Source organism: Plecotus auritus (assembly GCF_963455305.1).
Source record: "Plecotus auritus genome assembly, chromosome: 6".
Classification (NCBI taxonomy): Eukaryota; Metazoa; Chordata; class Mammalia; order Chiroptera; family Vespertilionidae; genus Plecotus; species Plecotus auritus.
This window is the reverse complement of record NC_137773.1, coordinates 21,616,948-21,638,254: the sequence shown is the minus strand read 5'-3', so window position 1 is coordinate 21,638,254 and position 21,307 is coordinate 21,616,948. Positions and strand designations below refer to the sequence as shown.

At 43.1% G+C, this 21,307-nt stretch overlaps 1 protein-coding gene across 2 annotated transcripts in view; it reads right to left on the bottom strand.

Annotated features, from left to right (window-relative positions):
- The window catches only part of DCTN4 (dynactin subunit 4), a 33,843-nt gene extending 23,332 nt beyond the window's left edge, over positions 1–10,511 (bottom strand). The window contains exons 1-3 of one of the 2 annotated variants that reach the window (XM_080671680.1): positions 10,320–10,511; positions 7,536–7,606; positions 4,555–4,733 (exon numbers count right to left, since the gene is read on the bottom strand). In XM_080671680.1, coding sequence (XP_080527806.1) covers positions 4,555–4,733; positions 7,536–7,606; positions 10,320–10,454 — 385 coding nt within the window. In that variant the 5' untranslated portion in view covers positions 10,455–10,511. The remainder of the gene's footprint in view (positions 1–4,554; positions 4,734–7,535; positions 7,607–10,319) is intronic. The other variant, XM_080671679.1, reaches the window with a different exon arrangement.
- Positions 10,512–21,307: the final 10,796 nt, after the last annotated feature.

Sequence of the window (21,307 nt, the reverse complement as noted above, 5' to 3'; positions counted from 1 at the left end):
CAAGTGGTTTAAACTGATTTGGTTGTACTTATTCTGTTAAGCTGGGGGATAAATATATGAACGTGTATTATTTGTATAAGTTAAAATAACTCTTTTCAAAACAAAGAGGACTCTTGCTGAAGGTGTCACTATGCTCCCTTGCAAGAAATGGCAGCAATGACAGCCTTTAGTACATTACTCATAATTTAAAGTATGAGCAATGTACTCATACTTAAGTAGGCAACCATGACAAAGAATTATTTAAAAGAAATGTTTTAGCTGTAATATTTTTAAAAATCTAAATGTTCTACCCAATTGCTTCTTTAGAACTGGTAATTTATTCTAAACAGTAATTTGGGAGAGATAACAATGTCATTATGAGTTTTTCTCTGCACATTACTGACACAATGGCTTACTTACAAACCAAACAGTTCCAACTAAAGTGATTTTAGAGCTCCTCAGACACCAATGACAACATGGAAAAATGAAATTATCTGTACTCTTTTAAGAGCTCCAAGAACTCAATTATCACTGTCAAGATACCCTAGAAAAGAGATTTCCAGAAGCAAGCATAGGTTTTAAATTCTGAAAAAAAATTCTCTAATCTTAATGGCTCTCAATCTAAAAAGCATAAACATTCACTTACAGAGGAACAAATTGAGAAATCTACTTGGATTTGTACACTCTGTTTCTTTAATTTGCTAAAAAGAGACAGAATACAAACATGGAAAAATAATTTAACTCAATGAGGCATATATTATACCACTTCGAGGTGGTTGTTTTTTTTTTTTTTTACATTTAACTCAAACAAATTCAAACAACTTGCTTGCTACATTGAAATTAAAACATATACTAGGTGTACCAGTTAATAATGCAGATTTTTTTAATAGATGGAGGTACACATATGTTGATATGTATGCTATTTTGTTGTATTGACAGCAAGCTTCAAAACTTCATATGTCAAATTTGCTGAAGGTGTTAACATCATAGATATTTTTATGCTTAAAAATGTTGAATTTTGTGCCAAAAAAAGAGCATTTGCAGGAAGTTTTAATTCATTACTTTATTTTGAAGAAAAGTGCTGCTGAAAGTTATCATATACTTCGGGAAGCTTATGGTGAACATGCTCCATCTCAAGATACATGTGAACGCTGGTTGAAATGTTTTAAGTGATGATTTCGATGTGCAAGACAAAGAAAGTCCAGGACAACTGGAAAAGTTTGAAGACCAACAATTACAAGCATTATTGGATGAAGATGCGTGTCAAACTCAAAAACAACCTGCAGAAAGATTAAACGTTGCTCAGCAAACAATTTCTGATCATTTACAAGCAATGGGAAAGATTTTAAAGGAAGGAAAATGGGTGCCACATCAACTGTACGAAAGACAAATGGAAAACCGAAAAGTCATCAGTAAAATGTTGCTTCAACGGCACGAAAGAAGTCTTTTTTGCATCGAATTGTGACTGGCGATGAAAAGTGGATTTATTTTGAGAATCCCAAATGCACAAAATCATGGGTTGATCCAGGACAAGCATCAACATCAACTGCAAGGCCAAATCACTTCGGAAAGAAGACAATGCTCTGCATTTGGTGGGATAAGGAAGGTGTGATGTATTATGAGCTTCTAAGACCAGGTGAAACCATTAATACTGATTGCTACCAACAACAAATAATCAATTTGAACTACGCTTTGATCGTGACACAACCAGAATGTGCCAGATGACACAGCAAAGCAATTTTGCTTCATGATGATGCACCATCACACACTTCAAAACCAGTTACAGACATGTTAAAAGATCTTGCCTGGGAAGTATTAACCCACCCACTGTATTCACCAGATCTTACTCCTTCAGATTACCACTTGTTCTGATCGATGGCACACGCACTTTCTGAGCAGCACTTCAAAACATACGAAGAAGTGGCAAATTGGGTCTCTGAATGATTTGCCTCAAAACAAGAAAAGTTCTATTGGGACAGTATCCACAGATTACCTGAAAGATGGGGGAAATGTGAAGCTAGTGATGGACATTACCTTGAATAAAGCACTTTTGATGTTTCTCTTGAAATTACCATGTTTTCTTTAATTACAAAATCCACCATTATTAACCAGTACACCTAGTATATACAAATATTTACTCAGGGTCTAAAGAGATGCTATGGAATCATCTATAATAAAAGCGTAATATGCTAATTAGACCGGGCAGCTGAACGACCTTTTGGATGTCCTTCCTTCCAGGTGAAGCTGGGGCTGCGAGGGCCGAGCCCCTTGCACAAATTTTGTGCATCAGGCCTCTAGTTCTAATATAAATCACATTTCAGGAAATATCTACCCTCCAAGCATTTTTAAGGAAATAAGATATACTTGTCAATATTTTTGTTTTTGTAGAATATTTTATCAACTTAAAGTATAATGTAAAAAAAGACAAGAGCTCAAGCATTCTCAACCAAGAGGCAAAGTAAACAGACTCAAAGATTAAATTTTTAACAACAGAGTTAAATCTAAAGAAATGTCACCCATATTTACTTCCAAATTGTGTAGAAATTGTCCACCTTCATTTTAGTATCACAAATGACATAATGAATTTGTTATGAGCTTCTTCATATGTTAGTAAGCTAAAATCTTCTATGAAAATTCAAAATTGGGAATTTTTAACAAGTCTAAAAAGTTTTCAGGTAATTAAATGAAATTTCAGAGAAAGAAAAGAGACAATGGAGAGTTAGAAATGCTATTGTTTATATAAAAATTAAATAGCAACTCAAGATTTTGAACTGTCTAAAGAGTGCTACTACTTTCTGATGTTAACTAGGAAGTATAGAAAATGTAAAAATAAAGCAAGTTTCCTAATATAGATAATTGCAACCTCCACTATGAAATGCTCAAATGATGGACAGGTAATTAATTAATGCTGTAGGTAGTTTTAAGTCCATATACACATAATTTTTGTTTCACTGATAAACATATGTGTATACACATGTATACATAGACATACACGTATCTTTGAGCACATGTTTGAATGTTCCAGTATAGAAACTTGGGACATGGAATTGCTGGGCAGAAGAAAAAAAGCAATTTAAAATTGTAGTCTGACTGGTGTGGCTCAGTGGTTGAGTGTGGACCCATGAACCAAGAGGTCCCAGTTTGATTCCTAATTCCCATTCAGGGCACATGCACAGGTTGCAGGCTCGATCCCCAGTAGGGGACATGTAGGAGGTAGCCTACCGATGATGGCTCTCTCACTGATGTTTTCTCTCTCTATCCCTCTCTCGTCCTCTCTCTCTAAAAACAATAAAAAAGTAAAACTTTAGAGAGTTAGAAACATCGATGAGAGAGAAGCATCGATTCAGCTGCCTCTTGCACACTCCCTACTGGGGATGTGCCCGCAACCAAGGTACATGCCCTTGACCGGAATCGAACCTGGGACCTTTCAGTCCACAGGCCGATGCTCTATCCACTGAGCCAAACCGGTTAGGGCTAGACAATGAAAACTAAATGAAGAATTCATACATCCAGTACAGGTCTTTGTTCCCAGAGAACTCATATTAGAGTTGAAAACAATTGAAAAATTCACATATAAACAATATTAACAGTACAAAGTATTTAATGATAGCCAAAGAAAGAGTACAGATAAAAAGAAAGGTCTATAAAATTTTAGAGGAAGGAAACATGAAAGGGTGGAATGTGAGTTATGACTTCAAAAAAGGTTAAGAGTCTTGCCCCACCAATGAACCAGGACGTCATGGTTGGATTCCTGGTCAGGGCACATAACCAGGTTGTAGGTTTGGTCCCCAGTTGGGGCATATATGAGAGGCTCTCTCATACTCTCTCTTCCTCTCTCTAAAAATAAATGCGCATGTCCTCGGGTGAGGATTGGAAAAAATAGAGTGTAGAGCAAAGACCTATCATTTTAATCCTACTGTGGCCCCTTCAGTATGCACATTTTGGTTACTGACCATTTTTATTTCCACTGTGAGACCTGCTGTTCATACCTGTTGCCTACTTTTCTACTGAGTCTCTTTCTTATTTATTTGTAAGTATTCCTCATTTTTGGTTATTTATCTTTAGTGTCTTGTATAAGATCCAAATACTTTTCTTATTTTGTCACTTTTATTTTTAATTTTGTTTATGGTGTGTTTTGTCATCAGGAGCATTTATTTATAATAAAGAGCACCAATATTTTGACTCTAAGGAAGTATCAGATTTATAAAAGCTATTTGACAAACTCTAAGAAAACTAAAGAGCCCTGGCCGGTTTGCTCAGTTGTTAGTGTCTATCTGTGAACCTAAGGGTCTCGGGTTCAATTCCCGGTCAAGGGCACGTATCTGGGTTGCAGGTTTGATCCCTGTGCCCTAATGAGGGCACATGCAGGAAGCAACCAATCAATGTATCTCTCTCACATCGATGTTTCTCTCTCTATCCCCTCCGCTTTCCTCTCTCTAAAAATATCAATAGAAAAAAATTATCCTCGGGTGAAAATGAACAACAACAAAAAAACAAAACTAGTTAACATAGTCTGTGGGCAATTACAGCACTACTAATTTCACAAAATCTCATGTGGAAGTCTACCTCACTCACCCACAGATTTGTCTGCCATGCCCACATCTCTAGATGTCCAGCGACAAAATCCACAGGCCAGGTAATAGGCTTTCTTCATGGTGGTCTTGGCTGGGTCATCTGGAAGCTGTGTGGAGATGCTTGTGGCCCGGGTGGAGAGGGTGTGCATGCAGCCGGGACAGTCAAAGCAGTTGGCGCATCTATCATACAAAAAATACAACAATTCATTCATTCCACAAGTGTTACCAAGCACCTACCAATACCAGACATTGTTCCAGGTGTTAGGAATTCAAGAGAAAACTGTAAGGGAGGATTGTCTCTCACGCAAAAAGAAATAATCAAGTACTCCTGAGACTCTTACAAACTTTGTTTTAAAATTTCAAAAGCATTATATGTTCATTATTAAAAAAATAAAAAGCTAAATAAATAAACAAATAAAAAATAAAAAAATAAAAAGCAATCATCACAAAAGTTCCTGAAGAATTAGAGCCTGACCCAATCCTACTCTACAGAGAGAATCAATGTTAACAGTCTGGAGTTAAGTATTTCCAGACTCATTTCATGCTTGTACAGACCACAAAGTTCTGAGGAACACAGAAATGTCAGAGTTTATGCCTTTAGAGAGAACAGACCAACTGCACAATGGAAAACTGACAGGCAACAATACAACGATCAGGAAATTGGTTTGGAAAATAACTTCTTATTTGCTGTGCCAGAAAGCTGACACAGATACCAAACAATGCTACAAACCGGAATGCTTCAGAAGTGCTGCATTTTCAGGCTTCCTGGCACTATTCTCCTAGTGCTCAGTCAACATTTCCCCTTCAGGGGCCCCTGTACCTTATTCCTTTTGTTTTCCACAACCAGAGATTACCAAGATTTCACCACCAGTCCTAGACTTGGTCTGAAGTTCCATGTCATAACTCCAATCAGCACTGATATTTTGCCACCTGGATAATATCCTCAAATAAAGATAATAGTATCCACCTCACAGGGATTATTTTGAGGATTAAATATTAAAATTAATGTGTGGACAGCAAACAAAACTGTCTGGCTTATCAGAAGGTATTTCTCAGAGACAGGAAAGAAATAATAGTGGTTCATATCCATGGAGGCATGTGAGTGGTGGCAAAGATCTTTCACATCAAGCAAAAAACCAAATGGCTCCCAGGAACAACGAGCATACCTACTATCCAGATCTTGGTTTTTGTTTTTTTAACATGTTTTTACTAATTTTTAGAGAGAGAGAAAGGGAGAGGGATAGAAACATCAATGAATGAGAGAGAAACATCATCGATCGGCTGCCTCTTGTACACCCCCTACTAGGGACTGAGTCCACAACTTGGGCATGTGCCCTAACCGGGAATGGAACTGGTGACCTCTTTGTTCCTGGGTCAATGCTCAACCGCTGAGCCACACTAGCCGGGCCAGATCTTGGTTTTTAATATCATTCTCCAATAAAAGGAACCAGGGTTCCTTGGAGAAATGGCTAATTCTAGGAGTGAGGCAGAAAATACACAGGATGAGCCTAGAGTATTTTGTAGTACCAGAAAGTAAGAAAGTGCTCTAATGAATGAACAAACAACCCCCCCACAAACAATGACTGGGGTTAAGTCAAAGGAGTCCAGTTACCAATAGCCAAAGGTAGAAAATTTGAGCAAAAAAAGTAGTACTGGATTATAACCTAAGGTATAAAATAAATATCCAGGAGCCCGTTCTTCTTCAAGTAAATGATTAACTAAATAAGTGGGGAAGAAGAGAAATATCTTTCATGTAAATTCCAAATAATTTATGTAGACAACCCTCACAGAGGGGGAGCATAACTTCCTACTATTTAAGTGTGGGCTATGTACTCTTCCTTCTAAAGAGTACAGCATGGATGCAGTAAAAAAGTTCTTACCATTTGCAACAGCATGGATGGAACTGGAGAGCATTATGCTAAGTGAAATAAGCCAGTCAGAGAAAGACAAATACCACATGATCTCACTCATTTGTGGAATATAATGAACAACATGAACTGATGAACAGGGACAGATCCAGAGGCAGAGAAGCATCAATCAGACTGCCAGACCTCAGAGGGAAGGTAGGGGAGGGTGGGGGAAAGGAGGAGAGATTAACCAAAAGACTTGTATGCATGAATATAAGCCTAACCAATGGACATGAACATCGGGGGTGGGGGGGGGTGAGGACATGAGAGGGGGGGTGGGTTGGGGGGTTAATGGAGGGATGAGGACACATATGTAATACCGTAATCAATAAAGAAATTAAAAAAAAAAAAAGAGTACAGCATAGAAAAGGAAGGGGGCTGGGGGGGGGGGGGGAGAGAGTAACTTTACATGGGAGAAACCTGATAAGCACTAGATAAAGCCAGGTAATCAAGGTTAACATCAACAGTTGATAGTCATATTGAAAGTATGTTTCCTTGATATGCTGAGAGATACACTTTACTTCAGTGATCCTCCTCCCCAAAAATACATGCTAGCTGATGAGAAAAACAGACACATTCCATCTAGGGGGCATTCTACAATGTATCTGACCACTATTCAAAACTTTTAAGGTCATCAAAACCCAGGAAAGTCTAAGAGGATGTCACAACAATGGGAAACTAAGGAGACATAACTATTAAATATAACGTGGATATCCTGAATAGGATCCTGGAACAGAAAAGGAGATTATAAAAAAAAAAACTAATCTGAATAAAATCTGGAGTTTATTTAACAATAATGTACCAGTACTGTTCATTAATTGAGACAAATACACCATTCTAATATAAGATGTTAACAGTAGGGAACACTGGGTATGGGGTAAAAGGGAATTCTCTATCATCTTCACAATAATTCTTAAGTCTAAAATGGAAAGTTTATTTAAAGGATAAGTTTATCTTTGGCAAAAGTGATGCAAAAAAATGGAAAGAGCTAGTTAAAAAAGAGTTAGTTCCATGTGTTTTCTTACCAGCTATTACAAAAATAATTGAGAAAACAAAAAATGAATCCTGGTCTTACCTGTTCTTTTTTAGTTTGGCTTCAGCTGATGGCATATTTTCTAAGCAACTGGGGCAATAATGAGAGTCCACCTAGAAAGAAACAAGAAACCAAAAAGTCAGAGGAAAGGAAATTCAGTTTAGCTTGTCTCTGCCAAACAGTAAAATGTGAAGTATGTTATACTGAAGCAGAAGGTGAGAAACCACTCATCTGGCAGAGAACCTAAATTGTTTTCAGCTTAGGGTTTATTCCTCAATCACCTGTTTGTTTTTTCAAACCATCCAGATTTTGTAGGCCTTCTATTTTTCCGTTCTGATCTTTTCTGTGCCCTTTCATCAGGGTTTACGAATTAGATGTGTTAAAAATTGTCTATGTAAAAGAAGAACTCTATAATAACCTAAAGAATAGATTAATAAATAAAATAACCTAATTTGTAAAAATGTGATCAATTCTTCTTCTACCTGGTTTAGCTTTATTGGATTGTAGTAATTTGACCACACTTAAATTGTGAGAGACTTTAAAAGTTTTCTCATTACTGAAGCAATACATGTTCACTGAAGAACAGTATAAATTATCATTTACAGAGTCAGCTACAGCCAATGAGAGATATTTAAATGACAAATTAAACTATTAAGCTAAACTATTGTTTTTAACTCAAAAACACAGTATAAAAATTAAATTCATTGTATTTTTTAAGGTCTGAATAATTATTTTCTTAAATGTAGACAGATTCTATTTGACAATTCTAGAACTTTAGTGACCTGCAGATGGAAAGACAGATTCACTTGAACATAAATACTATAGAAACCGGCTTCTCTTTTCATCATCTGCTATAAACAGGACCATCTTTGACAAGATTAATACAATTGCTGCTCAAATAACCTCCCAGAACATAAGCTATAGTATTGCTAACAAATATTTGCGGTGACTCATCATAAAAGGCAAACTGTCAGTCATTCCTTTGTGCCCCCTTTCCAAAGTATGCTTGTCCCTTCACGTGCAGCTCCAATCCAGGTTCTCCATTAGAACTTTCTGGACTGCTCACTGGTATTATCCTTCCCCAATCCCTAATGGCCTCTATCTCATAGGTACACACCAGTCTGTAAAAGATGCAGTTACAGACTGAGTGTCATAGCTGAAGACATCCTTGGAGATCATGAAGACTGAGCTCCCTAGTAACCACTAAAGAAGAATCTAATCCAATAAATTTTAAGAGTGGAGCTGGAACAGGGAAGCATCTAAACGAGAAAGGACCTGCCAAGGAGATACACACAGGTACACAGGCATGCATGCATACACATACACACACACACACACACACACACACACACACACACACACACCCCACAGTGTTAATGGAGAAGAAATCCATGAAAAATCAATGCCATGTTAAATACATGAAAAACCAATACCATATCACACATATATGGCATTTTTCTATTATTTAAATACTTCCCCTGACCATTCTTCTTTAATATATTTTTATTGATTTCAGAGAGGAAGAGAGAGGGGGAGAGAGATATAAACATCAGTGATGAGAGAGAATAATTGATCGATGCCTCCTGAATGCCCCACACTAGGGATCGAACCCACAACCCAGGCATGTGCCCTGACTGGGAATCGAACTGGGAGTCAAACAGTGACCTCTGGGTTCCACACTCAACCACTGAGCCACACCAGCCAGGCCTGACCATTCTTAATATTGTGAAAAATATCCCCCCAAAATAATTATTAATAATATGTAAAGTGGCTTATAGGATAGGATATGTTTTTGTATGCGTTTCTTAATAGTCCAGGGATCTTTACTGAAGTTCTAAGTCAGGATGCTCGTTTTCAAATCTTGGTCATTCCAGTGTGATTTAGGGCTAACATTATGTGTCTGTTTCTTTACCTGTAAAATGATTTTTAAAAAAAGGTATCCACTCCATTGGGTTGTAGAAAGATAAAGGAGATTATGTAAAGCATGTGGCATATAGAGAGGACTGAATAAACTGTATCTATTATTACTATTAACTCTTCCTTCATGAGACTGTGAGTTACTCAACCGCAGGATTTATGTCTTCTCATCTTTTAATCCCCAAAGCTGACTGAATAAAGGAGATGTGCTAAGCGCTGCACGACTGGGTGATTTTTTTACGGGGTGGGATCTTTTACCTTCTAACAATCCCACCACCAACGTCCATTTGTTGTGAAAGACGACAGCACCCTACTCTCAGGGGAAGCGCTATTCACATAACACTTTCAGCTTCTTACATGGCATGCCCTACTCTACACGCTTTTCGGTCAGCTCACCCCATCCCTGCAGCAGGCCTTGGCCTGAGCCAGGACACAGAGGGGCCAGATTCTGGCCAAAGTAGAGGCAGAACTTCCAGGATGGGAGGGGCACGAATGACAATGCCTGCGTCCACTCCACGCAAATCAATCGTGGAAAGACAGTGTCTGACCCCTCAAGTGGCGCGAACTAAGCACGCCCACACCTTTTTCTCCCGGACCCACCCTATTACCAAACCCCCTGGAGACAGCAGGGTTCCCAAAGTCAAGTTCGTCCAATCAGAGGGTGCCCTGGAACCAGACGATCCGCTCAGCCCCCACCCAAGGCCGCTCCTTCTTTCCAAGTGACAAATTATGAGCAAATTAAAGCTCAGGCAAATATGAGTGACGGAAAACAGGCCAATCAGCAAGGTAGGAAAATGGTTATTCGCCTCCAACCGGTGGAACTTCCCCGCCCGTCGTGGTGACTAATATGAATGCCTCTCCCCCTCCCCCTCCCCCATATCCATCCTCTTCCTGGGACAACGGCGTTACCTCGTGAGACACACATTCCAGCGACCGCAGCTCGCTGCAATAGCGGCAGAAGTAAAGCTGCGAGAGAGGGGCCCGAACCTTCTTTTCTCCCTGGACGAGGTAGAGGACCCGCTCCGATTGCAGCAAGGACGCCATCTTGGAGAGGGAGGAGCCGAGGACGCGCCTGTCGCGTCACGTGATCGGAGAGCCAGCGTTTGCCTCGCCGCCGTCCCTACGTCTTTTCACGTAGACTTTGACGTCAGTTGTCCGACCCAGTGGGGCTTTGCGTCCGCGAGAGTCCGAATGCGCCTGCGCAGCAGGGATTCCCCGGTTTCTCCCCCACCGCAGGCCCGCCCCCCTCAGCGTTTCAGTGAGCGTCAGAGGCTTGCGTGGAGCTCATACTTGTCTACGGTTAAGTACAGTATCTCAGATCAAATCCAGACAAGCTCAGTGCCCTCCTTTTGTTTCTTGCAGAGAGGAAGGCAGCTGCTCTTTTGTTTTATTTACAACTGCCTCTCCTGCCCTCACCTTCCAGGCAAACATCCAGAAGGTGAATGGAAGGTTTCAGGGATAGAGTTCCATGGGAACTAGAAAGATGAGAGTCACTCCAGCACTTTCTCCTGATAGTCTTATCACTGGCCTGTAGGAAACTTTCACAGACTTTATCTCATAATGATACAGGAGGCAGTCAGACAAACATGGGTAGAGTAGGAACAATAGGCCAGGTACCAGCAGAAAGCCCTAGGTATCTAGAAGGGCAAAACTGGGAGGGGACCTCACCCCAGGGTAACCTTTCCTACCCTAGCATACATATCACTGATCATGTGGTTCAGACCCCCTGACCGCCTATCGCTGGTCATGCAGTTCAGACCCTCCCATGACCCTTCCTCCCCTGGCACGTCTCATCATGTGGTAGACCCCTTTGGAAGAGGAACAGGGGGCGGGAGAATAGCCTCATATGACTCCCATACAAGCCCTGGCAGGACCACTCCCTTAAGCATTAAGCCCTAGAGGTAACAAATAGGCCTCAGTTGTGTTTCAGCTCCAGGCCTGAAAAAGCAACAAGGCCAGGCGGAGTGACACCATGGCTGATGTCAAGACCAACAGCAAGGACTTACTGACCCTCTACCCTAGTACCAACCAATCAGTGGAGACCAGGACCCTGAGGAGACACACCTGGAAAGCTGATACATATTCTATTGAGATCCTCCCCTGAAACCTCCAGATAAAGCTCTTAAAACAGAGAACTCAGGGGCTCGCTCCCTCTCTCTCTCTTCTCTCTCTCTCTCTCTCTCTCTCTCTCTCTCTCTCTCTGTTAATCCTCACCAAATGATATTTTTCCAATGATTTTTTTTTTTTTAGAGAGAGAGTGGAATGGAGGGGAAGAGACAGGGAGAGAGAAACATTGTGAGGGATACACATCGATCGGTTGTCTGCCGCAGGGATTGAGCCTACAATCGAGGTGTGTGCTCTTGACCTGAATTGAACCCAGGACCCCTCAGTCCATGAGCTGAAGCTCTATCCACTGAGCCAAACTGGTTAGGGCTGCTCTTTCTCTCTTGAGCACCTTTCCTCCCCCATCCTTCCCTCAAGGCACTTAACCTTTACTTTCTTATTCCTACGCTCCGAGTCCCTTCTTTTGCCTCTGTAACTTGTTTCCTGAGCCCACACAGTCCTACTGGCTCACTTCTTTCACGGCTCATTTCTTTTTTATTTTTATTTTTTTATTTTTATTGATTTCAGAGAGAGGAAGGAGAAGAGAGAGATAGAAACATCAATGATGAGAGGGAATCATTGATCGGCTGCCTCCTGCATGCCCCCTACTGGGGATCGAGCCTGCAACCCAGGCATGTGCCCTTGACTGGAATTGAACCTGGGACCCTTCAGTCTGCAGTCCAATGCTCTATCCATTGGGCCAAACCAGCTAGGGCACGGCTCATTTCTTCTATCTCTGTGACTTTCTAAACAAACTTTTACTTCTACTTGAGTCTTGGCTCTGAATTCTTTCTTAGCCAACACTCAAGGACCTTGGTCTAACAGCCGTGGGCAAACTACGGCCCACGGGCCGGATCCGGCTATTCTATCCGGTTCTCTTGCTCTCCCCTCCGCTCCTTTACTTTGAATTTATATTAGTTCACACAAACACTCCATCCATACTTTTGTTGTGGCCCTCAAGTCAAAAAGTTTGCCCACCCCTGGACATCTAGTGCTACTTTGCTGTTAACAATTTGAAATTTCTTAGACTGTGAGCTCTTCCAAAACTCATTCATTTACAGGTTTCAAGTACTTATCATTAGGATTAAGTCTGTACAGTAGACCCTTTATCTGCAGCTTCACTTTTTGTGTTTCAACCTTGGTCGGAAAATATTAAATGGAAAATTCTAGAATTATGCAATTCGTTTTAAATCATGAGCTGTTCCGAGTAGCTCAATGTAATCTCATTCCATCCCGTTCTATCTCGTAAAGGAAGTGAATCATCCCTTTGTCCATCATACCCATGCTGTATACTAGTACACTATTAGCCCATTAGTCACTTAGACTTGGTTATCAAATCGGCTGATATCGCAGTTGTGGTATTGCAGTGCTTGTGTTCAAGTCACCCTTGTTTTACTTAATAATGACCCCGAAGTGGAAGAGTAGTGATCCTGGCAGTTCAGATATGCTAAAGAGAAGCCGTAAAGTGCTTACTTTTAAGTGCAAATGTAGGAAAAGAAACGGTACTGTATATATAGGGTTCAGTATTATCCATGGTTTCAGGCATCACTGGGGGTCTTGGAATGTATCCTCCATGGATAAGGGGGGACTACTGTATGGTGGATGTTCAATATGTATTGATTAATGATGCAATTATACTAATGAACGAACCTAGGTGTCATTTACATTTTTATAATGCATAAACTAAGGTTTAGATATGTAAAGTGACCACTTGGAACTGACCTAGCAGAGATGAGCCCATGTTACTTGCCACCGTTCTATGCTTTTCTTGCTGTATTAGTGCTGTATCATTACAACACTGTCTGACATTTGAGTTGGTGATTGAGAAGAAATGGAACTGAATATTAGCTAACATTTTCTGAGCTCTTACTGAGTGCAGGACACTGTGTCAAAACTTTACATATATCATCTCATTCAATTTTCACAAACACTCCAAAGGCAGTTATTATCATCATCTCTATTCTACAGTGCAGAAAACGGAGGCTCAGAGAATTGCAATGACTGGTCTAAGGCTTCCTAAATAATGCAGAATGCTGTTCTGTCTGAGTCCACAGTTTACATGCATTACCCCAATACATACTGCCTCCAGCAAATTTTCTTTCTTTTTTCTCTAGCTTTATTGAGGAAATTAAAATTTTTATTTTATTTTTCCATTAATTTTTAATTTAAATTCTTTATTGTTTAAAGTATTACATATGTCTCTTTTTTCCCCATTGACCTCACCCCCGCCCCTCCCACCCCCCCCCAATTTTTATTGTCAATTAAAATTTATTTAAGGTGTACACCTTGGTGATTAGATATACATTGTGAAATAATCAGGATTATCAAGCCAATTAACATATCCATCACCTCACATAGCTACCATTTTCTTTTCTTTTTTCTGATAAGAACAGAAAAGATAAGCCCTCTTAGCAAATTTCAAGTACTAGTATATAATACAGTACTGTTAACTATAGTCATATTGTTGTACACTAGATTTCCAGAACTTATCTTGCCTAACTGAAACTTTGTACCCTTAGACCAACATTTCTCATTTCCTCTCTCCGCCAGGCCTTGGCAACCACCATTCTCTCTGCTTCCATGAGTTTGGCTATTTTGGATTCCATATATTAGTGAACTTATGCAGCATTTGTCTTTCTGGGTCTGGTGTATTTCACTAGCATAATGTCCTTGAGATTTATCCATGTTGTTGCAAATGGCAGGATTTCCTTCTTTTTTTAACTTGAGTGAGATTCCACTGCTCAGTGACCAGCAGTCGCCAGCAGCACAATCCCAAAGTGTAGGTGACGACTAACATGGGCCCCGGGCAACAGCAACGCACAGACACTGGCATAGAAGACAGGCATTGGGAGCAGAGGGAGAACGAAGTAACAAAGGAGGACACCTGGCTTGGTTCCCAAGGTGCACAGTGCCAGTCTGCTCCACTGGTGCTTGCAGGCTTACAAAAACAGCAGCCATGGGTTGGGGTTTGTTGATGCCTGCCATAATATCCTGATGTAGTAGACTGGGTGGCTTACAATCACCACGTACTAAAAAGATTCTAGTTCAACCCTTGTATTTTCCAGATGGAGAAAATGAGGTCCAGAGAGTCAAAGGAACATGTCCACAGGTTTTCTCACTCCTAGTACCATATTCTGTTCTTTAATTCTGTAGGTGCTGTTCCCTGCCCAGCACATCAGTTCATTCATACCCGTAGCCAAGTAAGAAACTTGTTGCTCTTTTAACAACACTTAAAAAGAAAAGGAAGTTGCCGAAACCGGTTTGGCTCAGTGGATAGAGCGTCAGCCTGCGGACTGAAGGGTCCCGGGTTCGATTCCGGTCAAGGGCATGTACCTTGGTTGCGGGCACATCCCCAGTGGGAGGTGCGCAGGAGGCAGCTGATCGATGTTTCTCTCTCATCGATGTTTCTAGCTCTCTATCCCTCTCCCTTCCTCTCTGTAAAATATCAATAAAATATATTTAAAAAGAAAAGGAAGTTGCCTGGCCGGCATGACTCAGTGGTTGATCATCGACCTATGAACCAGGAGGTCACAGTTTGATTCCCATTGGGGCACATGCCGGGTTGCAGGCTCAATCCCTAGTGTGGGGCATGCAGGAGGCAGCCAATTGATGATTCTCTCTCATCACTGATGTTTCTATCTCTCTCTCCCTCTCCCTTCCTCTCTGAAATCAAAATAAAAATATATTAAAAAAGAAAAGAAAGCAAATGCAAGGGAAAGTGGGACGCTAATGGATAGCCTATTCAATTTGCCCTGGAAGTTTGCTGGAATTGTGTCATTTTGGGCACATGAGTTTCAACATCTCTGGAATGCTCTCCCCTTGGCTTTAATGAGAATTTCTCAAGGGAACCTCAAGCCTAACCAAAGCTTATTCTCATGCTCCCTTCTCTGCATGTAGTGGACTAACTGGAAGCTAATCTCAATTCTGTGGCACCAAGGAACACTTCCTCTGTGCTCTACTGAGGTTACAGAGACATGAGGTGGGCATCCTCTTTTGGCTGGAGGATGCACAGGGTGACCTTGGGTTAACCACTACAGCTGTTACCCGATGGCTGCTAATGCTTAAGTAAGACCTCTGGCCCCAAAAGTGCTGACTCATAACACACAATTCATGGCCATACACTATTCCACTCATCTCCTCCTCCTGCTTGTTTGCCCATTCACCCCTGAGATTCACAACCAACTCAAGAGATCATAGTTCTTAGTGAAATAAGAGTAAAATCATGAAACAATAAAGCCAGAAGTAACCTTAGAGATTTCCTAGTCTACTCCCTTTATTTTATTTTATTTTATTTTAAAATATATTTTATTGATATTTCACAGAGAGGAAGGGAGAGGGATAGAGAGCTAGAAACATCGATGAGAGAGAAACATCGATCAGCTGCCTCCTGCACACCTTCCACTGAGGATGTGCCCGCAACCAAGGTACATGCCCTTGACCGGAATCGAACCCGGGACCTTTCAGTCCGCAGGCCGACGCTCTATTCACTGAGCCAAACCGGTTTCGACCTACTCCCTTTATTTTAAAGACTAGAGGCCCAGTGCATGAAATTGGTGATTGGGGGGGGGGGGTGACCCCTCAGCTCGGCCTGCACCCTCTCGCAATCTGGGACCCCTTGGGGGATGTCCGACTGCTGGTTTAGGGGGATCAGGCCTAAGCCGGCAGTCAGACATCCCTCTCGCAATCTGGGACCGCTGACTCCTAACCACTCACCTGCCTGCCTGCCTTATCACCCCTAACCACTCTGCCTGCCTGCTTGATCGCCCCTAACCGCCTCTGCCTTGGCCCCCGCTGCCGTGGCTTTGTCCAGAAGGATGTTGTTCCACTGTCAGGTCTAATTAGCATATTACACTTTTATTATTATAGATGGAGAACTGATGCCCCAGAAAGGAAAGGACTTTCCCAAGGCCACTGAGGAAGTGAGAGGTGAAGCTAGGGTTTAAACACAGGTCTTCCTGTCAAGTTTATTGTCTTCACTAACTTGGCTGGATCTCCATCTTGACTTAATTCCCCACCCAACCCAAAGGCTTGCTCCTGGAGACCACCAGCATAATACTTGTTGAGTTGAATAAAATAGAGCTGAAGATTGAATTCCTGCCTCACTCAGTGCCTGACACAGAGTAGGCACTCAGTAAGTATCAGTTGAATGGGTGAATGCCATCTTCAACTATCTGAAACTTGCTGGCAGATGGAAGATGGTAACTGGAAAATATTTTTATTTTGATTTTTAAGCGGTGCCTTCTTTTAGAAGAATCAAGGGAAGGGAGGCAGATCACAATTTTAAATAGAAGATCAGGGTAGGCCTTGTGAGAAGGAAAGATTTGAGGGAAGAGTTGAAGGAGGAGGGGAGTGGGCCTAGTAGATGTGGGGGAAGAGCCCTTCAGGCAGAGGCTGAGCAAAGTCTCTAAGGCTTAACTAAGGAACAGCAAGGAGGCAGGGAAGCCATTAAAGAGTGAGCAAGGGGGAGAGGTAGGTATGGGCGATGAAGTCTCAGAGGTGAAGGGGTGGGGGGGACACTCATGTAATGTCTTCAAGGACATTTTAAGGATGTTGGATTTGCTCTGAAGGAACTGGGGAGCCATCACAGGATTTCAAGCAGTGCAGTGACATGATCCAACCTACAGTTAACAAGGGTCACCCTGGACGCTGTCTTGAGAATGGACTGCAGAGAGACAAGAACAGAAGCAGGGGTTCAGTTTGGAGATTACGGCAGTGATCCAGGCATGAGGTGACAGTGCCAGGAACCAAGAATTCTGACTATATTTTGAAGGTAGAGCCTGATGCCCAACTCTGGGGGGTCATGTACACAGACTGCCATGTGAAGGGTAGTTTGGAGCCACACACCAGGGAGGCCCTTGATGGGCCAGGGGATAATCCATTTCATGGTTTGGTTGAATTCAGCCTCTGGGAATTTGTTTGCTCAGAAATTATCAAGACTATTTGTTTCTTCTCTCTGAGGTAAAAAAGAAAACATCATGGAAAGAAGGCAATGAAGCTAACTTGTTAAGTCTCTAGTTTACTTTGTTCCAAATCACAAAGCATTCTGATTACCACACAGGAAAGCATATTTCACAAGAGGCTCAGAGAAAAAGCCAGTCTGTCGCTAAACACATTAATCGCATGGGTAGAGCTCCACCTTGGGCTGAGAAGGAGAAACTGATGTGGGACAGAGCCCAGCCTGTTTGGAATGGTACCAAGGGCTCTAACAAACAAGCTTTGTCCATTGCTGTGAAGGCAAAATGAGTTAATAAAAGTTAATGTGGGTAGAACATAGAACATCATAAGTTGCTATGTAAGTATTTGTTTTTAGGCCACAGCGATTAGTCAGTATTATAAGTGGGAAAACAGGTTCAGAGAGAGGAAGTGGTTCGCCTGAAGTTACACTGGATCTCCAGCTTACTTAATGAGCACTAAATTGGTTTCTTTTATTATGTTTGGACTAGAGGCCCAATGCACGAAGATTCGTGCAAGAATAGGCCTTCCTTCCCCTGGCTGCCGGCACTGGCTTCCCTCCGGCACCCAGGACCCGGGCTGCTTTGCTCCTGCCACTCCCAGGCACCTGGGACCTGAGCTGCTTTGCTCCAGCCGCCGCCAGGCATCTGTGACTAAGGCTGCTTCACTCCAGCCGCAGCTGCTACACACAGGGGGTGTGCTCCGAGCCATGCCTCGGCCGCTAGGAGCATTCCCCCACCCCTGGTGTGTGTCCTCTGGGGCTGGGGGTGGCACGCAGCTCCTCCTGAGTGGTTGTGATGCAGCCGCCTCCTGAGCCGGTCATGATGCATTTTGCACATTACCTGTTTATCTACACTAATAAAAGAGTAAGATGCAAATTGACTGTACCTTTGAGACACCCACCAGCCAATCAGGAGTGAGTATGCAAATTAACCCAACAAATATGGCGGGTCAATTTGCATATGCAGGCGCCAAGCAGCCAGGGGCAGGGCGGGAAGTTCTACACTGCCCACCCCAGCTGCTCCGGGCCTCTGAGCAGCGTGAGAAGGTGGAAAGGTGGCTCCAGGCTGGAGCAAAAAGGTGGCTTTGGCCAGAGCAAAGGCGGTGCCGGCAGCCAGGGGAAGGAAGGCCCATTCTTGCACGAATCTTCGTGCATCGAGCCTCTAGTATATATAGACTAGTAGCCCTGTGCATGAATCCGTGCGCGAGTTGCTGCGTGCCTCACTGGCCACCCCTCCCACTGCCGCTCGTAGCTCTCCACTACTTGTAGCTTGCTGCCCCGCCCTCCTGTAGCTCTCTGCCCTCCTGTAGCTCTCTGCCACTTGTAGCTCACTGTCCCGCCCTCCTGTAGCTCTCTGCTGGTCGTTACATGTCACAGCATAACAACCATTTGCATATTACCTCTTTATTATATAGGATGATTGGGATTTCCAGTTTTGCCCACACTCCCATCTTGGGCGCCTCTTACAGTTCATTTCTGGGGAACTCTTTTAGACTTCGAGCTGTCTGTGCCTCATCTGAAAATCTTTCTGCCCTCACAGGGAAGGAAGTTCAATGGGATATATTGTTACTCTTGAGCACCTGTGCAAGCCAGCCTCCAAATCTGCCCTCAGTGGTATTCATACCCCTGTGAACACTCCTTCCACATTACAGGGTTGTGACCCATAGCATACAACAGAAGTAGCAGTATGACACTTCTGAGATTATAAAAGTCTACTAGAGGCCCAGTGCATGCAATTCATACACAGCGGGGGTGTCCCTCAGCCCAGCCTGCACCCTCTCCAATCTGGGACCCTTTGAGGGATGTCTGACTGCCCATTTAGGCCCGATCCCAGGGCAGTTAGACATCCCTCTCACAATCCAGGACTGCTGGCTCCCAGCCGCTTGCCTGCCTGCCTGCCCGATTGCCCCTAACTGCCCTCCCCTGCCAGCCTGGTCACCCCCAACTTCCTTTCCCTGCTGGCCCAGTCACCCCTAACTTTCCTCCCTTGCCAGCCTGGTCACCCCTAACTGCCCGCCCCTGCTGGCCCGATTGCCCCTAACTGCCCTCCCCTGCCGGCCTGGTCACCCCTAACTGCCCTCCCCTGCCAGCCTGGTTGCTCCTAACTGTCCTCCCCTGCAGGACTGGTCGCCCCCAACTGCCCTCCACTGCTGGCCCAATCACCCATAACTGCCCTCCCCTGCCAGCCTGGTCCCCCCCCAACTGCCCTCCCCTGCTGGCCATCTTGTGGCGGCCATCTTGTGTCCACATGGGGAGGGCCATCTTTGACCACATGAGGGTGGCCATCTTGTGTGTTGGAGTGATGGTCAATTTGCCTATTGTCTCTTTATTATATAGGATAGTTCCTGTGTTGGGTGTGTTCTTGGATTGCTTGTTTGGGAAAAGCAAGCTGCTGGTTTTTGAGCAGCTCTGTGGCCACGTTGCAGGGAACTAAAGCCTCCAGCAATAGCCAGTGAGGATTGAGGTCTGCCAACAACTAGTCTATGTGCTTGGAAGTCGATTCTCAGCTCCAGTCAAGTATTGTGTTGAGTACAGAACCAGCTGGAAGCCTGACTGCAATCTCATGAGAGACCCTGAGCCAGTACTATCTGGCTAAGCAGCTCCTGGACTCCTGACCCCTAGACTGTGAGGTCATCAATGTTTGCTTTAAGCTGCTAAATTTTGAGATACTTTGTTACACAACAATAGATATCTAATATACCCACCTTCCCTTACCAGTTAGCCTTTGTTGCACTATGCATTCGTCTCTCCATCTCTGCTCCCTCCACCATTCTTGTGATCACCTGTGCACCCTCCATATATCCTCATCACCAACTATCTGAGGCCAAATCCAGAAGTCATCAAACCTGCTGAATCACTGGTGATACCAATAGGAGCAGAAGGTGGGCTAACATCAGAATTTGAGAAAGGTTTAATAAAGGGATTATTAAGTGGGTGGAGAGCGATCACAAGGAATACTGCAGTATCCCAGGGTAGTGAAGGTGGGTGCTGCTTATTGCCTGAATGCGTCAAGGGAGGGAGCGCTTCCTGGAACCAGAAGAGAGAGAACTGTGTGAAGAGGGCCCCTGACGGGAGCCGGACCTTTGGGTCCAGGACAGAGCCAGGCATTGGCAGCCCCTGGGGTGGAGGGTACAAATGCAACATGTCCCAGCTCTTGCCGGCACTTCCCTCTTAACTGAACCCAACAGGAAGCCAGACCTCAGGAAAGCCTATTTTAGTTGGTGTTCCCTCAGAAGCAGACTATGAGATAAGGGTTTAAGTGAAAGTCTATTTGAGTGAAAATTCATATAAGAAGCTCAGAGTACACGAGTAGAGGAGTGATACAGGAAAGAGAAGGTGACCAATAAGATTGTGTTATTAAGCCAGCTGTAATAGGGGTTTAGTCCCACAGAGAAACTCTGGGAAACAATGTAAGCATATGCCCCAGACTTATTCCTCCAAAAGGTGAGGGTTTTGGGTCATTTATGCCCCTGGAGTCTGGTTGAGGGCTGCTCCTGAGGTTGGGTTATTTCTTGGGTACTTCTGGATTGCCAGACTGGCAGACTGGCCTTCTTGTGGGTCTGGGGACAGTCCTCAGACACAAAGATGCAGATCTTGGCAGTTGGAAATCTGGAGAGAGCTGAAGTGGGTGAGATCCAAGGAATTTGGACAGGGCATTGACCGTGCCTGCTACAGGGCTCCTTGATGGGGTTAGAGGTGATACCACCCCATGCACAAAGCAGGATGGAGAAGTGTGTGGAGGGTGAATCTGGAGGAACAAAGAAACTTGCATTCATATTTAAAGTAAATAAGTAATATTTACCAACAATCTAAATTTAGTATCACTGTTTAGATGTCAAAA